Source organism: Mustela erminea, chromosome 10 (genome assembly GCF_009829155.1).
Source record: "Mustela erminea isolate mMusErm1 chromosome 10, mMusErm1.Pri, whole genome shotgun sequence".
NCBI lineage: Eukaryota > Metazoa > Chordata > Mammalia > Carnivora > Mustelidae > Mustela > Mustela erminea.
Window position 1 is genome coordinate 66,598,827 of NC_045623.1, and position 22,574 is coordinate 66,621,400.

At 43.1% G+C, this 22,574-nt stretch overlaps 1 protein-coding gene and 1 long non-coding RNA gene across 6 annotated transcripts in view; one reads left to right on the forward strand and one right to left on the reverse strand.

The window, feature by feature from the left end:
- Nucleotides 1–7,228: 7,228 nt before the first annotated feature.
- On the reverse strand, nucleotides 7,229–12,119 carry LOC116600708. The gene is made up of 4 exons (XR_004289760.1): nucleotides 11,996–12,119; nucleotides 10,304–10,556; nucleotides 8,803–8,937; nucleotides 7,229–7,282 (listed from the first exon to the last, which is right to left on the reverse strand). It is a non-coding gene; the product is annotated as an uncharacterized LOC116600708 (long non-coding RNA).
- Nucleotides 12,120–12,132: 13 nt separating this feature from the next.
- The window catches only part of YIPF1 (Yip1 domain family member 1), a 38,995-nt gene continuing 28,553 nt past the window's right edge, over nucleotides 12,133–22,574 (forward strand). For 3 of the 5 annotated variants that reach the window (XM_032360924.1, XM_032360926.1, XM_032360925.1), the window contains exons 1-6: nucleotides 12,146–12,267; nucleotides 12,553–12,624; nucleotides 13,008–13,087; nucleotides 17,879–18,039; nucleotides 21,811–21,891; nucleotides 22,133–22,220. In XM_032360924.1, coding sequence (XP_032216815.1) covers nucleotides 13,057–13,087; nucleotides 17,879–18,039; nucleotides 21,811–21,891; nucleotides 22,133–22,220 — 361 coding nt within the window. In that variant the 5' untranslated portion in view covers nucleotides 12,146–12,267; nucleotides 12,553–12,624; nucleotides 13,008–13,056. Of the gene's footprint in view, nucleotides 12,268–12,552; nucleotides 12,625–13,007; nucleotides 13,088–17,878; nucleotides 18,040–21,810; nucleotides 21,892–22,132; nucleotides 22,221–22,574 lie in introns of all 5 variants that reach the window. The other 2 variants (XM_032360922.1, XM_032360923.1) reach the window with 2 other exon arrangements.

Below are 22,574 nucleotides of genomic sequence, written 5' to 3' on the forward strand. Positions count from 1 at the left end.
GGTGTACATTTGAAAAAAGAGCCAAATAGAACTTTTAGAAAAGACAAAATATTTAGACCTTGAGGATTTCCATACATTAGGATGAAACTGATATGAGCTCACAAAGATTACCTCCGTGAGTGGCCACGAGGGAGTCAGCAGAAAAACAACACTTAAATCCTCAGGAATTCCAGACTTTGGAGTTATCAAATGCAGACTATTTAAATAACTGTAACTGTGTATTAAAGGTTTAATTCATTCACAGGGGCCAGGGCAGCTCCTACCAGCAAGCTATTCAAGTATTTGCCTCACTGGATTAAAAAAAAAAAAAAGCATTCATAGGTTATCTAAAATGATTTTTAAAGAACCCAACAGAACTTTCAGACAATAAATACATAATTGGGTTAAAGACTCAGGAGGTGGTTTACATAGCAGATTAGGAACCCTGAAGAAAGAATTAATAAGCTAGAATGATATAAAAGAAATTACTCAGGACGCCATACAAATCAAAGGATTTGAAAAGCATGAAAAAATGTTATTTGAAAACATGACAGAGAAATTAAGCAATTCAGAGTAAGATTTTTTTAAAAACCTATTTATTTAAGAGAGGGAGAGCGTGTGGGCTTGTAAGTGAGCAGGGGAAGGAGCAGAGGGGCAGTGGAGGAAAGGGGGAGGGAAAGGGTCAAGCAGAATGCACACTGAGCATGGGGCCTGGTGTGGGGCTCGATCCCAAGACCCTGATATTATCATGACCTGAGCCAAAACCAACAGCTGGAAGCTTAACCAAATGCGCCACCCAGGTGCCCCAAGAGTATGATTTTTTAAGAAGTAATCAGTGCACAGTTTTAGTGAAGCTATGAAATAAATACACACACAAAACAATAAAAAGATCTTAAAAGAAGCAGGCCTGGATATCAACCTTTTGTCTGTACTGGCATTTGCAAATATCTTCTCCCATTCCGTGGGTTGCCTCTTTGTTTTTTTGACTGTTTCCTTTGCTGTGCAGAAGCTTTTGATTTTGATGAAGTCCCAAAAATTTATTTTTGCTTTTGTTTCCTTTGCCTTTGGAGACATATCTTGAAAGAAGTTGCTGTGGCTGATATCGAAGAGATTACTGCCTATGTTCTCCTCTAGGATTCTGATGGATTCCTGTCTCACGTTGAGGTCTTTTATCCATTTTGAGTTTATCTTTGTGTACGGTGTAAGAGAATGGTCGAGTTTCATTCTTCTACTTATAGCTGTCCAGTTTTCCCAGCACCATTTATTGAAGATAATGAACTCCTCAAATTCAACACACACGAAACAGGCAAACATATCAAAAAATGGGCAGAAGATATGAACAGACACTTCTCCAATCAAGACATACAAATGGCTATCAGACATATGAAAAAATGTTCATCATCACTAGCCCTCAGGGAGATTCAAATTAAAACCACATTGAGATATCACCTTACACCAGTTAGAATGGCCAAAATTAACAATACAGGAAACAACATGTGTTGGAGAGGATGTGGAGAAAGGGGAACCCTCTTACACTGTTGGTGGGAATGTAAGTTGGGGCAGCCTCTTTGAGGAACAGTGTGGAGATTCCTCAAGAAATTAAAAATAGAACTTCCCTATGACCCTGCAATTGCACTCCTGGGTATTTACCCCAAAGATACAGATGTCATGAAAAGAAGGGCCATCTGTATCCCAATGTTTATAGCAGCAATGGCCATGGTCGCCAAACTATGGAAAGAACCAAGATGCCTTTCAACGGACGAATGGATAAGGAAGATGTGGTCCATATACACTACGGAGTATTATGCCTCCATCAGAAAGGATGAATACCCAACTTTTGTAGCAACATGGACGGGACTGGAAGAGATTATGCTGAGTGAAATAAGTCAAGCAGAGAGCGTCAATTATCATATGGTTTCACTTATTTGTGGAGAATAACAAATAGCATGGAGGACATGGGGAGTTAGAGAGGAGAAGGGAGTTGGGGGAAATTGGAAGGGGAGGTGAATCATGAGAGACTATGGACTCTGAAAAACAATCTGAGGGGTTTGAAGTGGCAGGGGGGTGGGAGGTTGGGGTACCAGGTGGTGGGTATTATAGAGGGCAAGGATTGCATGGAGCACTGGGTGTGGTGAAAAAATAATGAATACTGTTTTTCTGAAAATAAATAAATTAATTTAATTAAAAACAAACAAGCAAACAAAATAAACAAAAAAAAAAAGAAAAATTAAAAAAAAAAAAAAAGAAGCAGGCCTGGGGGATAGGAAATAGGCAAAAGCAAGCAAGCAAGCAAGCGAGGCAAAAAATAAATAAATAAATAAAAGTCAAGGGAAGAAACTATCACCTACAAAGGAATAAGAAATACGTTGACAGCCGTCATGAGTCAGCTTTCCTAGCAGCAGAGCCTGAGACATGATTGGTTGGCACAAAATTTACAGCGGGAGTGCTCTCAGGAGAACCTGTAAGGAAGAGGAAAACAGGATAGGACAAGGGAAGAAGCTAAGGAAGCTTCTTTCAGAAGACGGCTGGTTTCAGGTGAGGTCTAGTCTTTCCTTGATTCCATGAGGAAGTTCTGGATCATGAGCAGCACCACTGAGTTGTACCAATTTGAGGCAAAGAGGGGTCAACCATTAGTATACCCATATCATTCAGTTACTGGCTGCGTGTATAACCTCCGAGGCATTCCCAGCAAAACCGCGTCTTTCGGCTGAGGGTAATTCTCCATAGTAAAAGGGAGCTCTGAGCCTCTAGCAGTCAACACAGAAAGGTGCGGAATAGAGGTACCAGTAGTAATGAAGATCTAGGTGGGCACCAACAGTGTCCACCAGAGTGGAGTCCTGCAGCAACAACGGAAATCAGAATAATATCTTCAAAATACTGAGGAAAAAAAATAGCCTGCGGTCTAGGACTGTGTGCCCAGCCTGACTGTCTTTAAAGAATGGGGATTAAAGAAAGTATTCCTGGGGCGCCTGAGTGGCTCAGTGGATTAAGCCTCTGCCTTCGGCTTAGATCATGATCTCAGGGTCCTGGGATAGAGCCCTGCATCGGGCTCTCTGCTTGGCGGGGAGCCTGCTTCCCTCTCTCTCTGCCTGCCTCTCTGCCGGCTTATGATCTCTGCCTGTCAAATAAATGAATAAAATCTTAAAAAAAAAAAAGTATTCCTGAATAAATAAAAATTGAGTTTACAATCACAGACTTCATTAAAATAACTCCTAAGGTTTCTAGAAAGAAGGAAAATGCTCCCAGGGGGGATGTCTAAAATGCCAGTAGGAATAGTGACAATGAAACTGGTAAATATGCGATAAATCTAAAGAAATATTGTCTAGGGACGCCTGGGTGGCTCAGTTGGTTGGACGACTGCCTTCGGCTCAGGTCGTGATCCTGGAGTCCCGGGATCGAGTCCCGCATTGGACTCCCAGCTCCATGGGGAGTCTGCTTCTCCCTCTGACCTTCTCCTCGCTCATGCTCTCTCTCACTCTCTTTCTCAAATAAATAAATAAAATCTTAAAAAAAAATATTGTCTAAATGGAAAAACAAGAATAGGAACAAAGCCTTGTGCACCATCTCCTCAAAACTGATTGATGTTGATGAAAATATTATAATTCCTAAGAGGATGGAGACTCTGAAAATACCCCAGAGGCCAAAGCGGTTGATCACACTATCAGATTCATGTGGACGCTGTGGTAACTTCCTGGGCAACAAAGGGTGAGCAGGTCTCGGTGAGGGTATAGGACAGAGCGGACAACAGCTGAGCTGAGAAGATTGGGCACTGGGGACTGGAGAGAAGGTGGACTACCCTCTTTCTGTGTGTCCTTTGCTGTTCCTTACATTTCACTGGTAGACCATTTCACTCCCTCTTGTCACACATGCACATGCGCACACAGATACACACACACACACACACACACACACAAGTGGTAGCCAGCCCATCACTACTGCCTGAACCTGACTAGAATGGGGCATGGTTAACTGAGTTTCTGGCAGGCTGGCCAGAACTAAGTGCTCCCACTTCTGCCATCTGTCTCCATCCCTCCAAGGACTAGGTGGGTATAGCTAACGAGAGCAGTGTTTTGACAATAAGTTGTGCCAGGACAGTGACAGAGAGTAAAACACAGCAGCTCTCTCCATTCTTCGGTAGCTCTCCACACCTTTCCCTTCCAATTCATCCCATAGAGCACAGTTTTTTAGGCTTTTCTCTCAGGTATTTGTCACCAGGACAGGGACCAAAACCCTTAGGGGAGTAAGAGTTCAGTCAGAAAAATAAGATAGCGTCTTAAGAGTGCAGCTACAATAAAGGAAGACATTCAATAGAACAACCTGCATCAAAGCACACAGTGGGGGCAGGGTCATCAGTTATTGCTGCATGACTGAGTCGGTCCTGATCCACAGACCCAGAGGGGAAACAACTAGAGGTCTGGGGGAAATTCTGACTAAAAAACCACTATAATTAGAGAAATATGTAAGACCTCAGATAGAAAGGAAGATTAAAAAAAATACCAAGTCATATTATAGTGAAATTTATGAACCTCAGTCACAAAGAGAAATTTCTGTAAGTTTCTAAAGAGAAAAAGCAGATGTCACATCATGCTGAAGAAGAAGAACAAAGTCAGAAGGCCAATACTACCCAAACTCAAGACTTACTATCAAGCTATAATAGTCAAGACAGTGTGGTACTGGCAAAAGAATAGACAAGTATCAGTGGAACAGAATAGAGAGCCCAGAAGCAGAACCACATAAATATAGTCAAGTGATCTTTGACACAGGAACAAAGGCAACACAAAGGAGAGAAGATAGTCTTGTCAACAACGGTGATGGAAAAACTGGACATTCACGTGAGGGGAAAACATATTTAGACACTGACCTTATTTATACCTTCCACAGAAAATAATTCAGAGTAGATTAACAGACATAATGTAAAACACAGAACTATAAAACTTCTAGAATATAACATAGCAGAAAACATAGATGACTTTGGGTTTGGTGATGATTTTTTAGCTACAAAACCAAAATTTTAACAGCTTTATCGAGCTACTATTCACTTTTTAAAAGTATACAAATTCAGGGGCACCTGGGTGGCTCAGTGGGTTAAGCCTCTGCCTTTGGCTCAGGTCATGATCTCAGGGTCCTGGGATCAAGCCCCACACTGGGCTCTCTGCTGGGCGGGGAGCCTACGTCCCCCTCCCCCTGCCTGCCTCTCTGCCTACTTGTGATCTCTGTCTGTCAAATAAATAAATAAAATCTTCAAAAAAAAAATTAACAGCAAGAAAACAAATGACCCAATTAAGATATGGGCAAAAACCTTCCCAGATAGCTCATCAAAGAAGACATAGAGATGAGGGGCGCCTGGGTGGCTCAGTGGGTTAAAGCCTCTGTCTTCGACTCAGGTCATGATCCCAGGGTCCTGGGATGGAGCCCTGCATCGGGCTCTCTGCTCTGCAGGGAGCCTGCTTCCTCCCCTCTCTCTCTGCCTGCCTCTCTGCCTACTTGTGATCTCTGTCTGTCAAATAAATTTAAAAAAAATCTTTAAGAAAAAGAAGACATAGAGGTGACAAATAAGTGTATAAAATGGTGATTCATGGGGCATCTAGGTGGCCTAGTTGGTTAAGCGTCCAACTCTTGGTATCAGCTCATGTCATAATCTTGTGGTCATGGGATGGAGCCCCCATGTCAGGCTCCCCGCTCAGTGCAGTCTTGCTTTATATTCTCTCTCCCTCTCCTTCTGCCCCTCTTGCTCATGCTCTCTTCCTCTGAAATAAATAAATAACTCTTTAAAGCAACAACTATACCCTTGAGATACCACTATAGCCAGTTAGAATGGCCAACATCCAGAACACTGACACCGCCTAATACCGGTGGGGATGGAGAGCAACAGAAACTCTCACCCTGGGGCACCTGGGTGGCTCAGTGGGTTAAAGCCTCTGCCTTCAGCTCAGGTCATGATCACAGGATCCTGGGATCGAGCCCCGCATCGGGCTCTCTGCTCAGCAGAGAGCCTGCTTCCTCCTCTCTCTCTGCCTGCCTCTCTGACTAGGTGTGACCTCTCTCTCTTTGTCAAATAAATAAAAAATATCTTTAAAAAAAAAAAAGAAACTCTCACCCTTTGCTGGTGGGGATACAATATGGTACAGCCACTTTTGAAGATGGTGCAGCAGTTCCTTAAACGACTAAACATATCCTTACCATGCAATCCAGCAATTCCACTCCTTGATATTTATCTAGGAGCTGAAAACCTAACTTCACATAAAAACCTGCACCCAGATGTTAATAGCAGTTTTATTCATAACTGCCAAAACTTGGAAGTGACCAAGAGGTCCTTCCGTAGATGAATGGATAAATAGATTGTGATACATCCAGACAATGGAATATTATTCAGTGCTAGAAAGAAAGGAGCCATGAAAAGAAATGGAGGAAACTTAAATGCATATTATTAAGTGAAAGAAGCCAATCTGAGAAGGATATACGTATTGTATGATTTGACCCATGGAGCATTCTGGAAAAGGCAAAATTATGGAGATAGTGAAAAACATCAGGGGGAGGGTAGGGTGAATAGGAGGAACAATAGAGGATCTGGGGGCATCGAAAGTACTCTGGATGGTATTACAATGGTGGATACATGCCATTACACATTTGTCCAAATCCAACGACTATACAACGTTAAGAGTGAACCCTCATGTAAACCATGGACTTCAGATGATTATCATGTGTCAGTGTAGGTTCATCCGCTGTAAAAATGAACCACTCTGATGGGGGATATTGATGCACATGTAGGGGCAAAGGGATATGGAGAAATCTCTGTACCTTCCTTTCAATTCTGTTGGGAACCTAAAACTTCTCTAAAAAATACAATCCAGATGCAATATAATACAATACAATATACAGGTCCCACCCAGAAAAACAGCAGATCTCTACAAAAAAGTAAAATAATGGTAAGAACCACTGGAGGCAAGAAGAAAATGGAATAATATTTTTCAAGTGTTGAAGGAAAAGAGCTTCCTTGAAGGAAAGTGACTGAATTTCATGTTCTGTTAAATTAATATTGAATTTCATGTTCTGTTAAATTAATATTGAAACACGGGAGTAAAATAAATCTGAGATATTATGAGGCATGTAGAAGAATCAGAAAGTTTACCACACAGAGACCCATCTTGAAAATATCATTGTAGGACGTTCTTTTTTTTTAAGATTTATTTTATTTATTTATTTGACAGACAGAGATCACAAGTTGGCGAGAGGCAGGCAGAGAGAGAGGATTGTAGGACGTTCTTTAGCAAGAAGAGAAGTGGATCTAGGAAAATGCCATGAGCTAAGGAAAATAAGAAATATGTTTGTGAAGTTTATCATCGTCTAAATGAGCAAGTATCAGAACAAACAATGATATTATATAATAACAATACAGAATTAAAATCCTAGGGCATGTGTTAAAGTCTTTCCTTGTTCAGTAGGATAGTATATGTATGATAAGAAGCTTAATAAGCCGATATGAAAAAATAAAATGAGTTAGAAGCAACAACCAAAATAAAAGAGATGTATAACTTCGAGTTAGCAAGAAAAAATTAATCTAGCTAATGGAAAATAGGAAAGCAGATATAAAGGAGTAATTAATACGAGGAAAGATGACTGAAATGTCTAAATGTAGAAAATAATTGCATTTATTGTAAATGAGCTAGAAGCACTTCTGGAATGGATGCATAAGGATCTTGGAAAGTCCACTCCTTCATAAAGGCAATGAGAACACTGGCAAAAATGATCAAAATCAACTGTTTTCAGAATTCTTTAAATTAACTAAAGAAAAGCTTGCAATAATCTGCAAAGTGTCTTTTTTTTTTTAAGATTTATTTATTTATTCATTTGACAGAGCGAGATCACAAGTAGGCAGAGAGAGGGAGAGGAGGAAGCAGGCTCCCTGCAGAGCAGAGAGCCAGATGCAGGGCTCCATCCAATCCCAGGACCTTGGGATCATGACCTGAGCCGAAGGCAGAGGCTTTAACCCACTGAGCCACCCAGGTGCCCCTGCAAAGTGTCTATTGAAGAAAGACAGCTGAGTTTTATAACAGTGAGCTTTATGATATTTTAACTTGCTCTATTCCCATTCCCCTCTCCCAGGTCCCTTTGAAAAACAACAGCTTCACAACAGTGGTTGCCGTGAAAAGTAACGATCAGGTTGACACGGGAGGTGGCAGAATGGATTTGGAGCTCTTCAGAAAGGTCCCATCCCCAGAGAACTGACTTTATTTGACTTGTCTAACGTCTTCCTTAGAAAGCTCCATTCTTAAGTCTTGGCCCATTGGACCTGACTCAGAGCTTACTCCAGGAAAATAGGGCATTTGTTGAAACAATCAGTGGAAACTCTTTAACAGTATAATTGCCTGGGGTAGTGATGCAAGTTTGGGGTCATAAGAGACTGACCAAAAAAATCAATGAATGCATCCTGTGAGAATCAACTAGATTCAGGCCCTACAGCCAGGGAAGGAGAAGGCCTGTGAGCTTCATGGAGAAATCTGGGCCTGAATCTAGAGGTTTAACCACCGGTTCTCTTAGGAAAAAAAAGTAGCTTATGTCTGTATGTAAGTTTGTTATAAATTTTACTGACATACAAATTATAATAAAATATAAAATATTCCCGGGGCACCTGGATGGTGCGTGCAGTTGGTTGAGCATCAGACTCCTGGTTTCAGCTCAGGCTGGGATGTCAGGGTCATGGGATTGAGTCCCAAGTGGGGTTCCATGAGTAGCATGGATCTGCTTGACACGCCCCCTGCCCCTCCCCCACCTCCCTAAAATAAATAAATAAAATTTTAAAAATGTATATAAAATGTTCCTTACTGCAAATTCCATATAGCCAGTTGATTCTCACAGGATTCATTGATTTTTGCTGAACACTTTCCTGCAGCCCGCCAGTAACTGCAAATGATGAACACGATCATTTGGACATGAATGTTGGTAGTATTTTCCTTTAAGCTAAGGAGGAAGATAAAAGCGAGAAAATGAATACATATGTCGAAATTGGACTTATTTGTTCAAGATGTGAGGAACTTGTTTTTGAATACTCCCTCGATTTTATGTGTTATTCAGAATATTACTACTACAGGCACAACACATACTTTTAGATTTAACCTTCACTTCAACATTTTCTCGGTCACTTTCGTAAATCTAGAACAGGGTTGGCAAACTGTGGGCCATGGCCAAATCTGGCCCTCTAGCCTATTTTTGTCAATAAAACTTTATTGGAATACAGCTTGCTCATTCATTTATACTTTAGCCTATGTTTGCTTTTGTGCTACAGCAGTAGGGTTGACTAGTTGCAAAAGACTATGCAGTCCACAAAGCTGAAAATATTAACTCTTCTGGACTTTCTAGAAAAAGACTGCCAGCCCTGGTCTAGACAATTAACATTACAACAAATCAACCCCTTACATGTAGCATTGGCTAATTTCTGTAATGTAACTAGTTCTACCATTGCTGACTTTCCACTACAAAGGTGGTTTCACTGGCCTGTGGAACTGGGAAGAGATTATCAGAGGCACACTTTAAAAAGGACAAGAGTACTGTTTGTTAGAAAACCCAAAAGAAAAAAAATTAAAGTGGTACCAACTGCTCATCCCTCATTTGTCACCCCAAGAGTCAGGGTGAGATCCTCCCACAGCGCTCCTTGGGATGGGTGTCACTCATAGGGTGTTAGGGATGCTTTTTGGAGCATGGCTCAGCTGTGTGATCACCAGTAGAAAGCTGGGGGACTCGGCCAGGGTCACATGCATGTCTAACCAGAGTGGCCCGTCCACCCCACTTCCCTGTCCATCAGTGCAAGACTTGCTCCTCAGCTCCCCCTCCCCTCTCTTTCTTCTCTCCTTCTAACTAAGGGACAGCGAGAGTGGGTTCCCTTACTTGGTGGTTTGCATCACCCGCTGAGCTCACCTACTTGGGCTTAACTACTTGTGCAGACAAGATAAGGACATCTGAACATTTGAGCTCAGTTCTTCCACCTTGACACCACTGACATTTTGAATAAGACAATTTTTTGTTGTGAGGGCCTACCCTGTGGCCCATAGGGTGCTGAGAATTGTGGTGACCAGGAGCACCCCAGTAGCATACCACCAGTTGCAACAATCAAAAATGACTTCAGATATTGCCAAATACCCCCTTGGAGCAAAACAGCCTGCAGTTGAGAATTTAGTTAAACCAGTCATCTTTGACTCTTATCTCATTTTGAGCCAAAACTTGTATATCACTATGACTAATATATCCATATAACTTTTATTTCTGTTTCCAAGAGAAGAAATACATAGCCTTGGTTTTCTCACTTGCCCCCCACAACACACACACATACCCCAGCAATGGGGTTTTGGCCATCTCACCACTGACCAGGCCAGTTCGGAAATTCCAACCTGAGGGCTGATTCCTGGGGCCATTCTTGGTACCAGCACGCCTTAATGTAAGTTCCTCATACGAGGACTTTATTGGCAAGTGTGAGTCCAAGAGCCAAGAGTGAGGCATGGGGGTTTAAAGCAGGGAAGGAAGGACAGCCATGGCAAGGATACATTATCAAATTGGTCACTTCCTAAGGCATTTGTTGCTTGATCCTGCAAGAGAGAAAGCTTTATGAACTATCTGAGGAGGGTCTTTCTGAAGGGAAAAAAGAGAGAAGCATCAGTTGTTCACTCTTACTTAAAGAGGTGTCCTATAACGCATCATCTGCTGCCCACCCCTGCAATCCTGGGTTTCTCCTGTCCTCATGTTGACCAATTACAGCAGACCCATGACCGCCAAGACACAAGCCATGATGCAAGAGAGAAGCCTGAGGCATGGACTTGAGGAGATGCTCACTTAGGTTCTAACTCCTGGTGCCCGAGTAATATCCACAGTGGTGAAATAAGCAGCAGGTGAGGCCAAGAGGATCTGAAATGGGGCATAAGAGGCGTTTGACATATTTGGGCACCTGAACTTGTGCATTGTGGTTCATTCCTGGTACCTATACAACCAAAGAACCCTGCACATACTCTAAGCCTCAACTTTCTCTTTATAAAATGAGGAGAGTCACCTCAAGCCTGCAAGATTTTTCTGAGAATTAGAGATCCTGCACGCATAAAGTCTGATCATGATGTCAGTTCAGCAAATACATTGTATGTGTGTACGCATAAGAATACATATATATATATTGATTAGTCAGATGTCAAGTCTTCTAAGTTGATCACAAGGGTCGGGTGTGGTGAGGCCAAAGCCACAGTTTCCACCTTGCGTGAGCCCGGAAGTAGGATTCTGGGACTCAGACAGCCAGAACCTGTCCACTCTACAGTTAACCTTCAGTGAACAAGTACTGCGTGCTGGGCTCTGGGCACCCAGAGACCAGAGATGTCCTGGCCCTTGCAATCCGATGGCTCCCAAGCTGGTAAAGGTGGGCAGACAATAGCAGTCGCGGTGCTGGAAGCAAGCCCAGGAGACAGGGGAGCGCAGAAGTTCTGGCGAGGTCCTAGGCCAAGGCGGGCTTTCTCAGTGAGGAGAAAATGGCCCCCCAAGCTGGAAGGCAGTGTAGGCGTAACCAGGCCAAGACAGAAGGCAAGGCAAAACGTTTCTCACCAGGTCCGCCAGTGCACCTCCGCCGTGGTTTACTGGGTCCCTGCCGGGCTGGGGGTGGCGGTGAGCGCCATGGGGGAAAAGGGGGTGCGGGAGGCCATAGCCTACCGCTTCCCCGCCCCCGCCCCCACCCGGGACAGAAGGAGGGGGCGCGGGAGTACCACACTTACTGGGGGGCGTCCACGTGAATAGACATCACCAGCCCTCGATCACCCACCCATTCGCAACTCGGTAGCGATTTGACTAATCCGCTCCATCACCGGTTAATTAAATTTTTGCGGCCAAAATAGAATGTGAGGAATATTGATGACTTTTTGTCTCTTGACAACCGTCCTTCGTTATAGTATTTTATATTTCAATAAAGAAAAGGTATAGATAAACAGGAAGAAGACCCCACACGCTTGTGCACCCACCCCCATCCCCAAACCCCACAGTTTCCCCACGGGACCTGGCGGCGTCTGTCTCTTTAAGAACCCGAACCTCTGCCTCGACGGAGCGCTGGGGGTGGGGAGGTAAGGGAGGAGTGCGGGCTCTGGAGTCCCGGGCCACGACGTGTCCTGGTGCTGGGGCTCTTTAAGGAGGCGGAGCTCTGCCCGGAGGAGGCGGAGAAGTCCCGCCCCCCGGATCTCCGGCTTCCGGCAACTCGGCAGGGCACGAACGTACGCGGAGGGACTGAGTCCGGAGCTTGCCCACGACCGGCTGGACTCCGAGGCCCCCGAGGTGAGGCGGCAGGGTCTGCCGGCCCGCCCGGGACAGAGGGGGCCCGCGATCTCCTGCTCGCCTGGCGAGCTGCAGCCCAGCTCCTCCCCCTGAAACACTGCCTCTGCTTCTTGGGCAGCTCTTTCCCAGACCTGCTTGGGGTTCAGTGTATCCCAGGCTGCAGGGTGGCCCTCACTTCAGCACCTACTAATTACTCGGCTGTGCACTAAGCGCCTTACACTCGCTGTCTCATTTAATGGCCTCCGACACGTTGTGAGTAGGTACCATTACAAACCCATTTTACAGATGAGAAAACTGAGGCCCCGAGGAGCCCACAGTCACACAGCGAGGAGAAGCAGAATCGGGAATCAAACCCAGGTCTGTTTGACTTTAGAGCCTGTGCCCTTAACCACTGGCTAGGCTGACCTGCCTTTGCTCTTCACTGTGCTCATGACCATCTCTCGGACTGTAGCCTCCCCTTCCTCACCCTTAAATCTCCAATCTGTACCTGGTTCTTCAACACAAACAGAGTGAGTGATATTGGATGGAACCTTTGATCCCCCGGGGTTAGTTTATTTATGACAGTTTCATAATATCTGTCGCTAAATGGTTGTCTTTATACAGGACGTGTCACACCCCACTAAAAAAAGGAGGCGGGGGGGGGGGCGGGGGAATCAGTACCATTTCTAACAGTGAAATAAGAATTGTTTGCATATATTTATTCTGGTATCCTATGAAATTTATTTATTTCTCCTTTTTAGACCTCTGCACATTTTCTTCTTAATAATTGGGAGAAGACCCACTGGCTGAATGGCAGCTGTAGATGACTTGCAGTTTGAAGGTACATCAGCTGGGTGCCCACCTTTTATGATCAGTTATTTCCACAGTCACAGAGATGGGTTTTCATTGATAGACTGGCATTTATATTTAAAAAGCTTATTTCAAACATCTTGGTAAAACAATGTCGGCCACATCCAGGTCTTTTGTTTGTCTACACCCGCTGTTCTTTTTTTGCCAAATAGCCCTTTAGATTGGTAACATCATTAATTGAACATAGTGATTACAAAAAACGTTTATAGAGTTACTGCTTTAGTTCAAGAGACATTTATTGAGCCCCCACTTTGTGCTTCTAACTTACTAGATACAGGAGATATAAAGATAAACGAGAAGTTTTTTACCTTGCTGGAGTAGATAAAAGTGCAAAAAGGTAATCATGGTGAAAGGTGATCAGGTCATTCCTTCGTTGAAATAGTAAATATCTCATGAGTGTGATTAGGAACCAGGCAGTCGTTCTAGTTATCAGGGATAGAAGAGTGAGCAAGACAGTTCACTCCCCTACGTAGCTCTCAGTCTAGTGGGGGAGCCGTTAATTTGGTAAATGATCACTTAAATATGTATCCACAAGCTATGCTGATGGAGCAGTTCATCACTTATAACCTGGAGCCCGACCTAGGCTAGGGATGGACAAATGCTTATTTGTCTTGCAAACAGTCACACAGCACTTACTGTATATTAGGTGCTGTTTTGCTTTACAAATATTAGCTCATCTGATCTTTATGTTAACTTTAGGAAATAGTTATTTTGTTCTCCCTGTTTACCAGCAAGGAAACTGAGGCACAGAAAAATTAAGTAATCTGCCTAATGGTCACATAATTAGCAGGTGGTGAAGCAGGGCTTGAACCCAGGCAGCCTGGCTTCACAGCCGATGTTATCTGAGGAAGAGATGGGATGTTTAAAGAGAAATACACCTCCATCTTCAACATACAACCAGCTTCTAACCACTTCTCATCACCTCTGCCTCTCATCATGCTCAAGGTCACCATCGCCTCTTGTGGGGATTACAGCCCTTACGTTCCTTCTGGTTTTCCTGCTTTCCTCCCTTGCCTCCTTGCAGTCTGTATTTTGCAGTCAGTAGTCCTTTGAAACTAAGTCAGATCATATCATTCCTTCAGAACCTTCCAGTGGCTCCCATCTCACTAGGAATGGAAGCCAGAGCGTTTTCTGTGTTAGGAGGCCTGAAGTGCTCCAACCCTCCACGTCCTCTGATCTCCTCTCCTGCTACTCTTGCCCTTTCTCTCTCTGCCCTTCGCACATGGGCCTGTCACTGTCCCTCCTAGACACCAAGTACACTCTTTCTTTTGTGCCGTTTTTCTGTTTGGGAATTCTTCCAGATAGCCATGGGGCTTACTCCCTCACTCTGTTCCAGTCTCAGTTCATTTGAGAGGCCCTCCTTGGTCATCCTTTCTAAGTACAGTGGGAGAAAGTTCAGCGTAGAGAACAGCATATGCAAAGCCCCTGAGGAGGGAAGAAGTTTGTTTGACTTTTTTCCCAAGTAATTGAAGGAAGGCCAATCTGCCAGAGCACAGACGGCCAGGGACACTAGCACAATGGGAGGTTAGAGATGAGGCCAGAGCCAAATCACAGAGGATGGGATAAATGGTGTTTAGGATTTTGCTCTTTAGAAGAGAACGCAGGATGCTATGGAGGTCATGAAAGACTTTCCTGAGGTAGATGGTAGTTCAGGTGAGAAAGTGGAGATCAGGTCCCTTCAGGTGGGAGACACTGTGTCAGAAAAGGAACAGAGACCACACAGAGTGTATGCCAGGATATGCCAGCATGTAGAACCAGAGAATGTTGGTGACGGAAATAAAGAACACACCAGGCTTGCCCTCGAGGAGCTGAGATGGACACGAACAACTCATATGTAGCATTACGTGTGGACAGTGAGAGGTACACACGCTACCTTCCAGTCAAACCAAGCTACCTGCTGTTTCTCAAACAGGGCACACATTCTCCATCTTCTGGTTGTTGCTCCTCACATGCCCTTTGTGTGCAGTGCCATCCCTACCCCACCTCTGGCTGTCCTTGTGTGGCATCTCCTCTGAGAAGCCCTTCTTAATCCCCTCAAATAGAGGAATTATCATCCTCCTTTTTATTTTTTAAAAAATATTTTATTTATTTATTTGACAGAGAGAGAGTGAGAGAAGAGAAAACAAGCAGGGGGAGTGGGAGAGGGAGAAGCAGGCTTCCCGCTGAGCAATGAGCCTGGTTCGGGGCTTGATGTGGGGCTTGATCCCAGGACCCTGGGATCATGACCTGAGCTGAAGGGAGACGCTTAATGACTAAGCCACCCAGGCATCTCATCATCGTCCTTTGAATATCTTTGTCCTTTCTCCCTCTCAAGTGACGCTCTCTTCCTCCTTCTGGCATGCCCTTCTGCCTACTGAACTACTGCTTTTTAAATATGAGACTTAAGTGTATCTTCCTCTGTCTGACTCCCTCAGTTGTGTCCTGTCCAGTCAACAAATGATAGCTATGACAATATTTATTATTATCTCATATCATCCCCCAAATCTCTCTGTAAGATAGGTGTTATCTGCGTTTTAGAAACAGAGACTCAGAGATACAGAGGTGTTTGCCCAAGGTCATGGAGTGTTAGTCTTAACTTAAACAAAGGACCCTCTCACTCCAGAGCACCGTGCTACTCCAACACTGCAGACTGAGGCTTGACTAATTGTTACACACCAGCCACCTAGTTAATTTTAGTCGTTCTGGTTCTCACCCTAAAACTGTTTACATAGCTGAAAGACAGTAAGAGTGGGCTTAGTTATCCTAGAGGCCCATTCCCATCTAGTTATCCTAGAACCATTCTCTTCTGTAGAACATACATTGGCATTGAAACAGTTTAAAAAATGTAATGGCTGTCTACAAAAAATTAGTTTTGATTTGTTATATTCCCCCCATATTTTGAGACAGCACACATAAAAGAAAATTAAAATTCTCAAACATTTTATATTTAGCAATTGAAAAAAAATTACACTGTTTTCCTGCTATGGTCTTTATAAAGGATTTAACATTTCAAGTAAAAAAAAAAAGGTACTAGGGTAACCTAGCTGTATCTTTTAACAGCATTTTTATATAGAACAATTTGAACTGGTATGCAAGCAGCTTCTCTTGTTGTCACATACCTGTATTCAGAGAAAATCACACCCATTTTACAGAAAAATCCCAATACATATACTGCAATAAGCTTAAAGCAATGTTAAAAAGACCAGCATGAATGGCACACAAAACTGCTTCTTTGTAAATCAACTAGAATTTCTGATCATAAAGTAGGCACAGAGAGATCCAGTCCTTAGGGCGTTACTCTCTGGAAGAATAATACCTTTAAGTAATTTTTAAAAACTAGCATCACACTGTTGAAGCGCTTGACAAAACTGCCTGTTGTAGGATTCGTGTATGCTAGTAGTTTTATTTTTTAACTTTTAAAAAAGATTTTATTGAATTATTTGAGAGAGAGAACCAATGAGCACACGAGCAGAGGAATGAGGGAGAGGGAGAAGCAGACTCCCAGCTGAGCAGGGATCCCAACTGGGGTTCTAGCCCAGGACCCCAGTATTGTTACCTCAGCCAAAGGCACAACCAAATGAGCTGCCCAGGCGCCCCTGTGCTTTGTAGTTTTACAATAGTGCCCTGCCGGTACTCTTCCTTAATCCTTCCAAGGTTCAGAGCTGCCTTGAGTTTTATTCAAGAGCAGCTAAATAAAGTTTGTTAGAATACCCAGAGACAGGAAGTCTCCATCATTGCTGGTGGTTGCCAGCAGTTGAGGTTCTTTTGGAAAACAATTTATCACCATGGCTTAAGAGCCTTATGAATGGTTTGTACCCCTTGTCCTGGTGATTGCAGTGATCAGTGTTCATAGGTAATAACTCAAGGGCTTTTCTCTGCAGAAACTTCTTACAGTGCTATTTTTGTAATGAAAAGTTGGAAACACCCCAAATGTCCAATTTAACGGTCTTTCCTACTCTTTCCACCTCCTTGATGGAAGCTGATGGAAGATTTTGTACTTTTGAACATACTGTTGTAAAGACTGATATAAAATGAAAAAATCATTTTTTCTATAATCTCTAGTCGACAGCGCAGGATACAAATTTGTTTATATAGTATCACATCCTAGATCAGTACTTGGCACACTGTAGACGTGCAGTAAATATTTGTTGAATGAATGAATGTTCATCACTGGCATGACTGTATGGATTCACTGTGTAGAGAGAAGGAAACATACCAAAAATTATTAGTGTTTGCCTTTATGGAGCAGGACTGTGAGTGATATTTATTCTGTGGTTTCTACTTTCACTTTTGACCCTATGTTTTCCATGGTAATTACATAGGAATTCTCGGAAAAAATAACTTGCATTAACATTTTTTGACCTTGAATCAAAGACGAGAGGTTTAGATTGGGTACTTGCTGTGGGCCAGCCACTCAGCTAAGGACTTGACTTGGGTAAGATTTCTAACTTTCCCCAAATTCTCTGTAGATAGTGTTCTCTGAAGATAAGTATTGTTCTCCCCGTTGTGTAGATGAGAATACCAAAGCTTATCGGCATTGGGTTATTTACTCAAGCTCATTTTGTTAGTAAGTAACTAAACCAGGACTAAAATCCAGGTCTGACTCCAGATTGTGTTGTGTTTGTAATCCTTTTTCCAAGATTGATTTCTAGATGAGTTTTTCTTCAGAGCCTTTTGCCATTTGTATCAAGTAGAGTCTATAGCTAAACTGGGGTTGTAACAGCTTGCCTTTAAATGAAAAGTCTAGCATGTGAGTGTGGGTAAGGCCTCTGATTGCTTTCAGAATTCGGTGATGCAGCCACTTCAGCAGCAAACCCTGGTGCCACTACGATTCACATCGAGGGTCCTAGTGAGAGCCCGACACACCAACCAGGACTCCCCAGAGGCTCAGGGGGAGAAGAGGACGATGAGTTGCTGGGGAACGATGACTCTGACAAAACTGAGGTTTGAACTTGCCTTTGAAATTGGTTTTTCCTTTTAACGTTTTAAAAACTTCTTCATGCATTTATTTACTGTCTCCTGTGTGCCACACAGAGTGCTGGGCAGTGATGACCCAAAGGTGGGTCACATGTGTCCTCTGCCTCGGAGTGGGGGTAGGGGGAGAGACAGACAGGTACCCAGGGCATTGTTACCCATGAGAAGCATGCTGGTAGAGGGGACACCAGGGCTGTGGGAGCAGAGCGAGGGCATTGGGGAGGTAGTGAACCCTAAACTGAGTCTTGGCACCAACGTAGGAGGTGGCCAAGGGAAGAAGGCAGGGAAGGGTGATCTAGGCAAAGGGAATTGTTTTGGCAAAGCCAAAGAGGCAGAGAAGAACATGGCACACACAGCATTTTTCCTGTCTTCACTTACATTGGGAACAAAATATAGGTAAAGACAGAAGATGAGGCCACATGGCTCGGCAGGGACCCAATCGAATAAATAGGAATTGTATTCTGAAAGCTATCAGGAGCTACTGAAAGATTTTAGATGATATGGCCAGCTAAATTTAAAGATAAAGATACTGTGGCATTTTTAGGTATAAATTGGAAGGAGATGGACTGGAGGCCAGAAGGCCAGGAAGGCGACCCTGGAGGTGGTCTAGGCTAGAAGTGATGAAGCCAGAACTAGAGTTGGACACAGGTGGTTTGGGGGGTGGGGTCAGTAGGACTTGGTGGGAAATGGTTGAGGGAGAGAGAGAGTTCTAGGAAGACCTCTAGGTTTCTGTATCTGGTTGGATGGTAAATATCAGGGGGCTGGTTTTGAGCACAAAGATTTATTTCTGTGTGTACTATTGGTGTGTTCTGGAAAATAGTATTTCTATTAATATTTTAAAGACTTTATTTATTTATTTATTTGTCAGAGAGAGAGAGAAGGCTCAAGCAGGCAGAGGGTAGCCAGAGACAGAGAGAAAAGCAGGCTCCCTGATGAGCAAGGAGCCTGATGTGGGACTTGATCCCAGGACCCTGGGATGAAGACCTGAGCCGAAGGCAGCGGCTTAACCAGCTGAGCCACCCAGGCATCCCTCTATTAATATTTTATAAATGCAGACATGACTGTAATACCCTAGAGGAGTACCCCGTTTATAGCATTGAGTCCAGAGGCTTATTAAATAGTTTAGCTCTTGGGTGCCAGGTGGTCTTTGTGGAACTCCATGAAATATCAAAATAAGTATTGAAGTTTATGCTAAATTAAATATCCTTATATACTAGATACTGTGGCAAGATCTTAAGCCTAGGAGCAGTACCTGGGTGGCTCAGTGGGTTAATCCTCTCCCTTCAGCTCAGGTCATGATCTCAGGGTCCTGGGATCGAGCCCCATATCGGGCTCTCTGCTCAGCAGAGAGCCTGCTTCCCCCCACCTCTCTGCCTGCCTCTCTGCCCACTTGTGATCTCTGTTTGTCAAATAAATAAAATCTTTAAAAAAAAAAAAAGATCTTAGGCCTAGGACCCTAACTTTGAATCCTGGCCCAGCCAGTAGTAATAGCTATGTGGTCTTGGGTAAGGTACTTGAACTTCCCTACAACTGGGTTTCCTCATCTGAAATATAAGAAAATAGCAATGTTGACTATTGTCATCATTATCATTACAATATCTGGTGTTCATTCTGTGTTTAATAGCTGCAGACACCATTTAAAGTTCCTTATTGGATCATCTTATTGAATCCTCAAAACAACTCATATACAAGGAACTATTCTTATCTTCATTCTACAAAGGGGAATCCTGAGGCACAAAGTTTAAATAACTTGCCTCTGTATACACAATTAATTTGAGTCCTCCAGAGAAACAGAACCAATACAATGTATATTTATAGAGAAAGAGGTTTATTTATTTTGATTTTTTAAAAATTATTTTATTTATTTGAGAGAGAGAAAGAAAGCATGAGAAGGGGGAGAGGCAGAGGGAGAAGCGGACTCCCCACTGAACAGGGAGCCCAACTCAGGGCTCAATCTCAGGACCCTGAGGTCATGACCTGAACCAAAGGCAGATGCTTAACTGACCAGGCACCCCTGTATTTATTTTAATATTTGAGAAATATTTATTTCACGTGAGTGCACAAGTGAGGGAAAGGGCAGAGGGAGAGAATCCTCAAGTAGACTCCCCGACCCGGGGCTTGATCTCACAACCCATGAGATCATGATCTGAGCCAAAACTAAGAGTTGGACCATCAATTGACTGAGCCAGCCAGGTATCCTGAAAGAGGTTTGTTTTTAAAAAACTGGTTCATGTGATTATGGATGCTTGGTGCATCCAAAATCTGATAAAAGTAGCTGGTAGGCTGAGATTCAGGAAGGAGTTGGAGTTTGAGTCCAAAGACATTTTTCTGTAGATCCAGGAAGAGCTGGTATAGCAGAGGAAGTCCAAAGGCAGCCTGTTGGAGAATCCCTCTTGCTCAGAGAGGTCCCCCTTTTGTTCTCTTCAGGCCTGCTCCTGATTGCTATGGCCTCCCCACATTGTGGAGGGCAATATGCTTTACTCAGAAAGTCCACCAATTTAAATGTAAACCTTATCCAAACACACCATCACAGAAACATCCAGAATAATGTCTGACCAAATATCTGGGCGCTGTGACCTAGCAAGGTGACGCATAAAATTAACCATCACACTGAGCAACAGCAGGCATCAAAAGTTCAAGAAATGTGTAAGGGGAAAGAAATCTTAAAACTGAAACATTCTATCCATTATCTTAATTCGTCTAGGAATTGGGAAGATGTTACCAATAGTCTATGGTAGATACTGAATTCCTTGTCCTAACTTACAGAACATGTGCATTTCAATATCTTGATCAATACTAGATCAATCAATACTAGAGTTCAAAAGAAACTTCGGTTTCCTTTGTTTCAGCTTTCCTCCCAGGATATAAATGCCATCTGTGGTATGTCAGAAAGACAGCACTTGGATACCTCCAGAAGAAGGCTGTTCATTACCATGGAAAGCGGCCACTGCCATTATTGGGCAACTTAAATTATGGAAAAATTGTCCTTTTAATGAACAAAAAATACCTACTGGAGCACCTTCCCTTGTCATGCAGAACTCCTCATAGGCCATCTGTGCCTTGTGCTGTGTGACTCCTCATGAAAGACCTGAAGTGGCAAGGGGCTTTCATTCTGCTGTCGAATAGCTGTGCTGTTGGGACCGATGTGCCCTCATGTGCCTCTTCTAAATTAGAATTTTGTGGGGTTTTTTGGTTTTTTTAATGTTCTTTTTTGTTTTCTTAGCTTCTTTGGTTTGTGTGTGTGTATTTTTTTTTTTTTTTTGTCATCAGAGGAGTATATTTTAAGTTTTTAGTATGTGAAAGTAAATCAGTAGATCGATATTTTGAGAATTCAGGTGGTGATAGTGTAAGAATCTTGAGGAAGTTTGTACATGTTCGTGTGTATCTATGCGTATATATGTTACTGTACCTGATACAGGTTATATAGAACTGAGCCAGGCCTTCTTATAATCCTGAAAGGGGGATCTTGTTCACAGTGCTTTTTTGGGAGAACAGTCTAGTGATTTGATAAGTCTCTCCCTGGTGGACGGACCAGGAATTGAAGCCTTTCGGTGTGACTTCAAAAATGGAAGCTTGTTTTCTATCAGGCTGAGCTGGGCACAGCTGTTGCAAAGTTGATGAATGCCGAAGAGCTCCATCTCCATGCGTCTTGATTTGCCATTAGATCAGCACCCAGTGTCTATGTAGGTGATAGAAGGAAATTACTTCCATGTTCATTACATTTTATTTTACCTCTGACAGTTACTTGCTGGACAGAAGAAAAGCTCCCCCTTCTGGACATTTGAATACTATCAAACATTCTTTGATGTAGACACTTACCAGGTTTGTAAATCAGTTTCACCTTTCTTTTCACTGGTAGTGGAAACTTTTGTCTTTTATGGTTAAACAGTCACATGACGTGAAAGCTTTTGTATCCTGGATATGTTCTTATAAAAGTAAAGGTTGACATTTAAAAATACTCTTATTGTAAGAGCTGTAATAACAGAGTTTCAGTTTTGCAGTATTTGAATTTATTAAACTTTAAAGACATCTTCAGTAGACTTACCGCTGTGTTATTTTCCAGGTCTTTGACAGGATAAAAGGGTCTCTTTTGCCGATACCAGGGAAAAACTTCGTGCGGCTGTATATCCGCAGCAATCCTGATCTTTATGGTACGTATAGCATCGTTTTGATTCTTTACCGTGTACCGGTTGAATCCAGATGAGCCCGTGGGTTGCCTGAGAAGTTGGAAAAGGGCACTGTTGGCAGGCCATGGGACATTTTATTCAGCTCTTCTGACAATCTTTTTTGGGGAAATACAATTCTGCGTTACTGGAATGCTGCGATGACAAGTAATTAGTATGTGTTTTCAGAGTCTTCAAATGACACTACAAATTTGAGACGAATTAAGTCACTCTAAGAAGAGATTGTTGATTTTAACTCTAGAGGATTTGATGGTGGAGAGAAGGGTGGGGACGGGACTCTCGCACTTACTCATTTGCATGCCGAGTCCCAGCTGTCGCTCC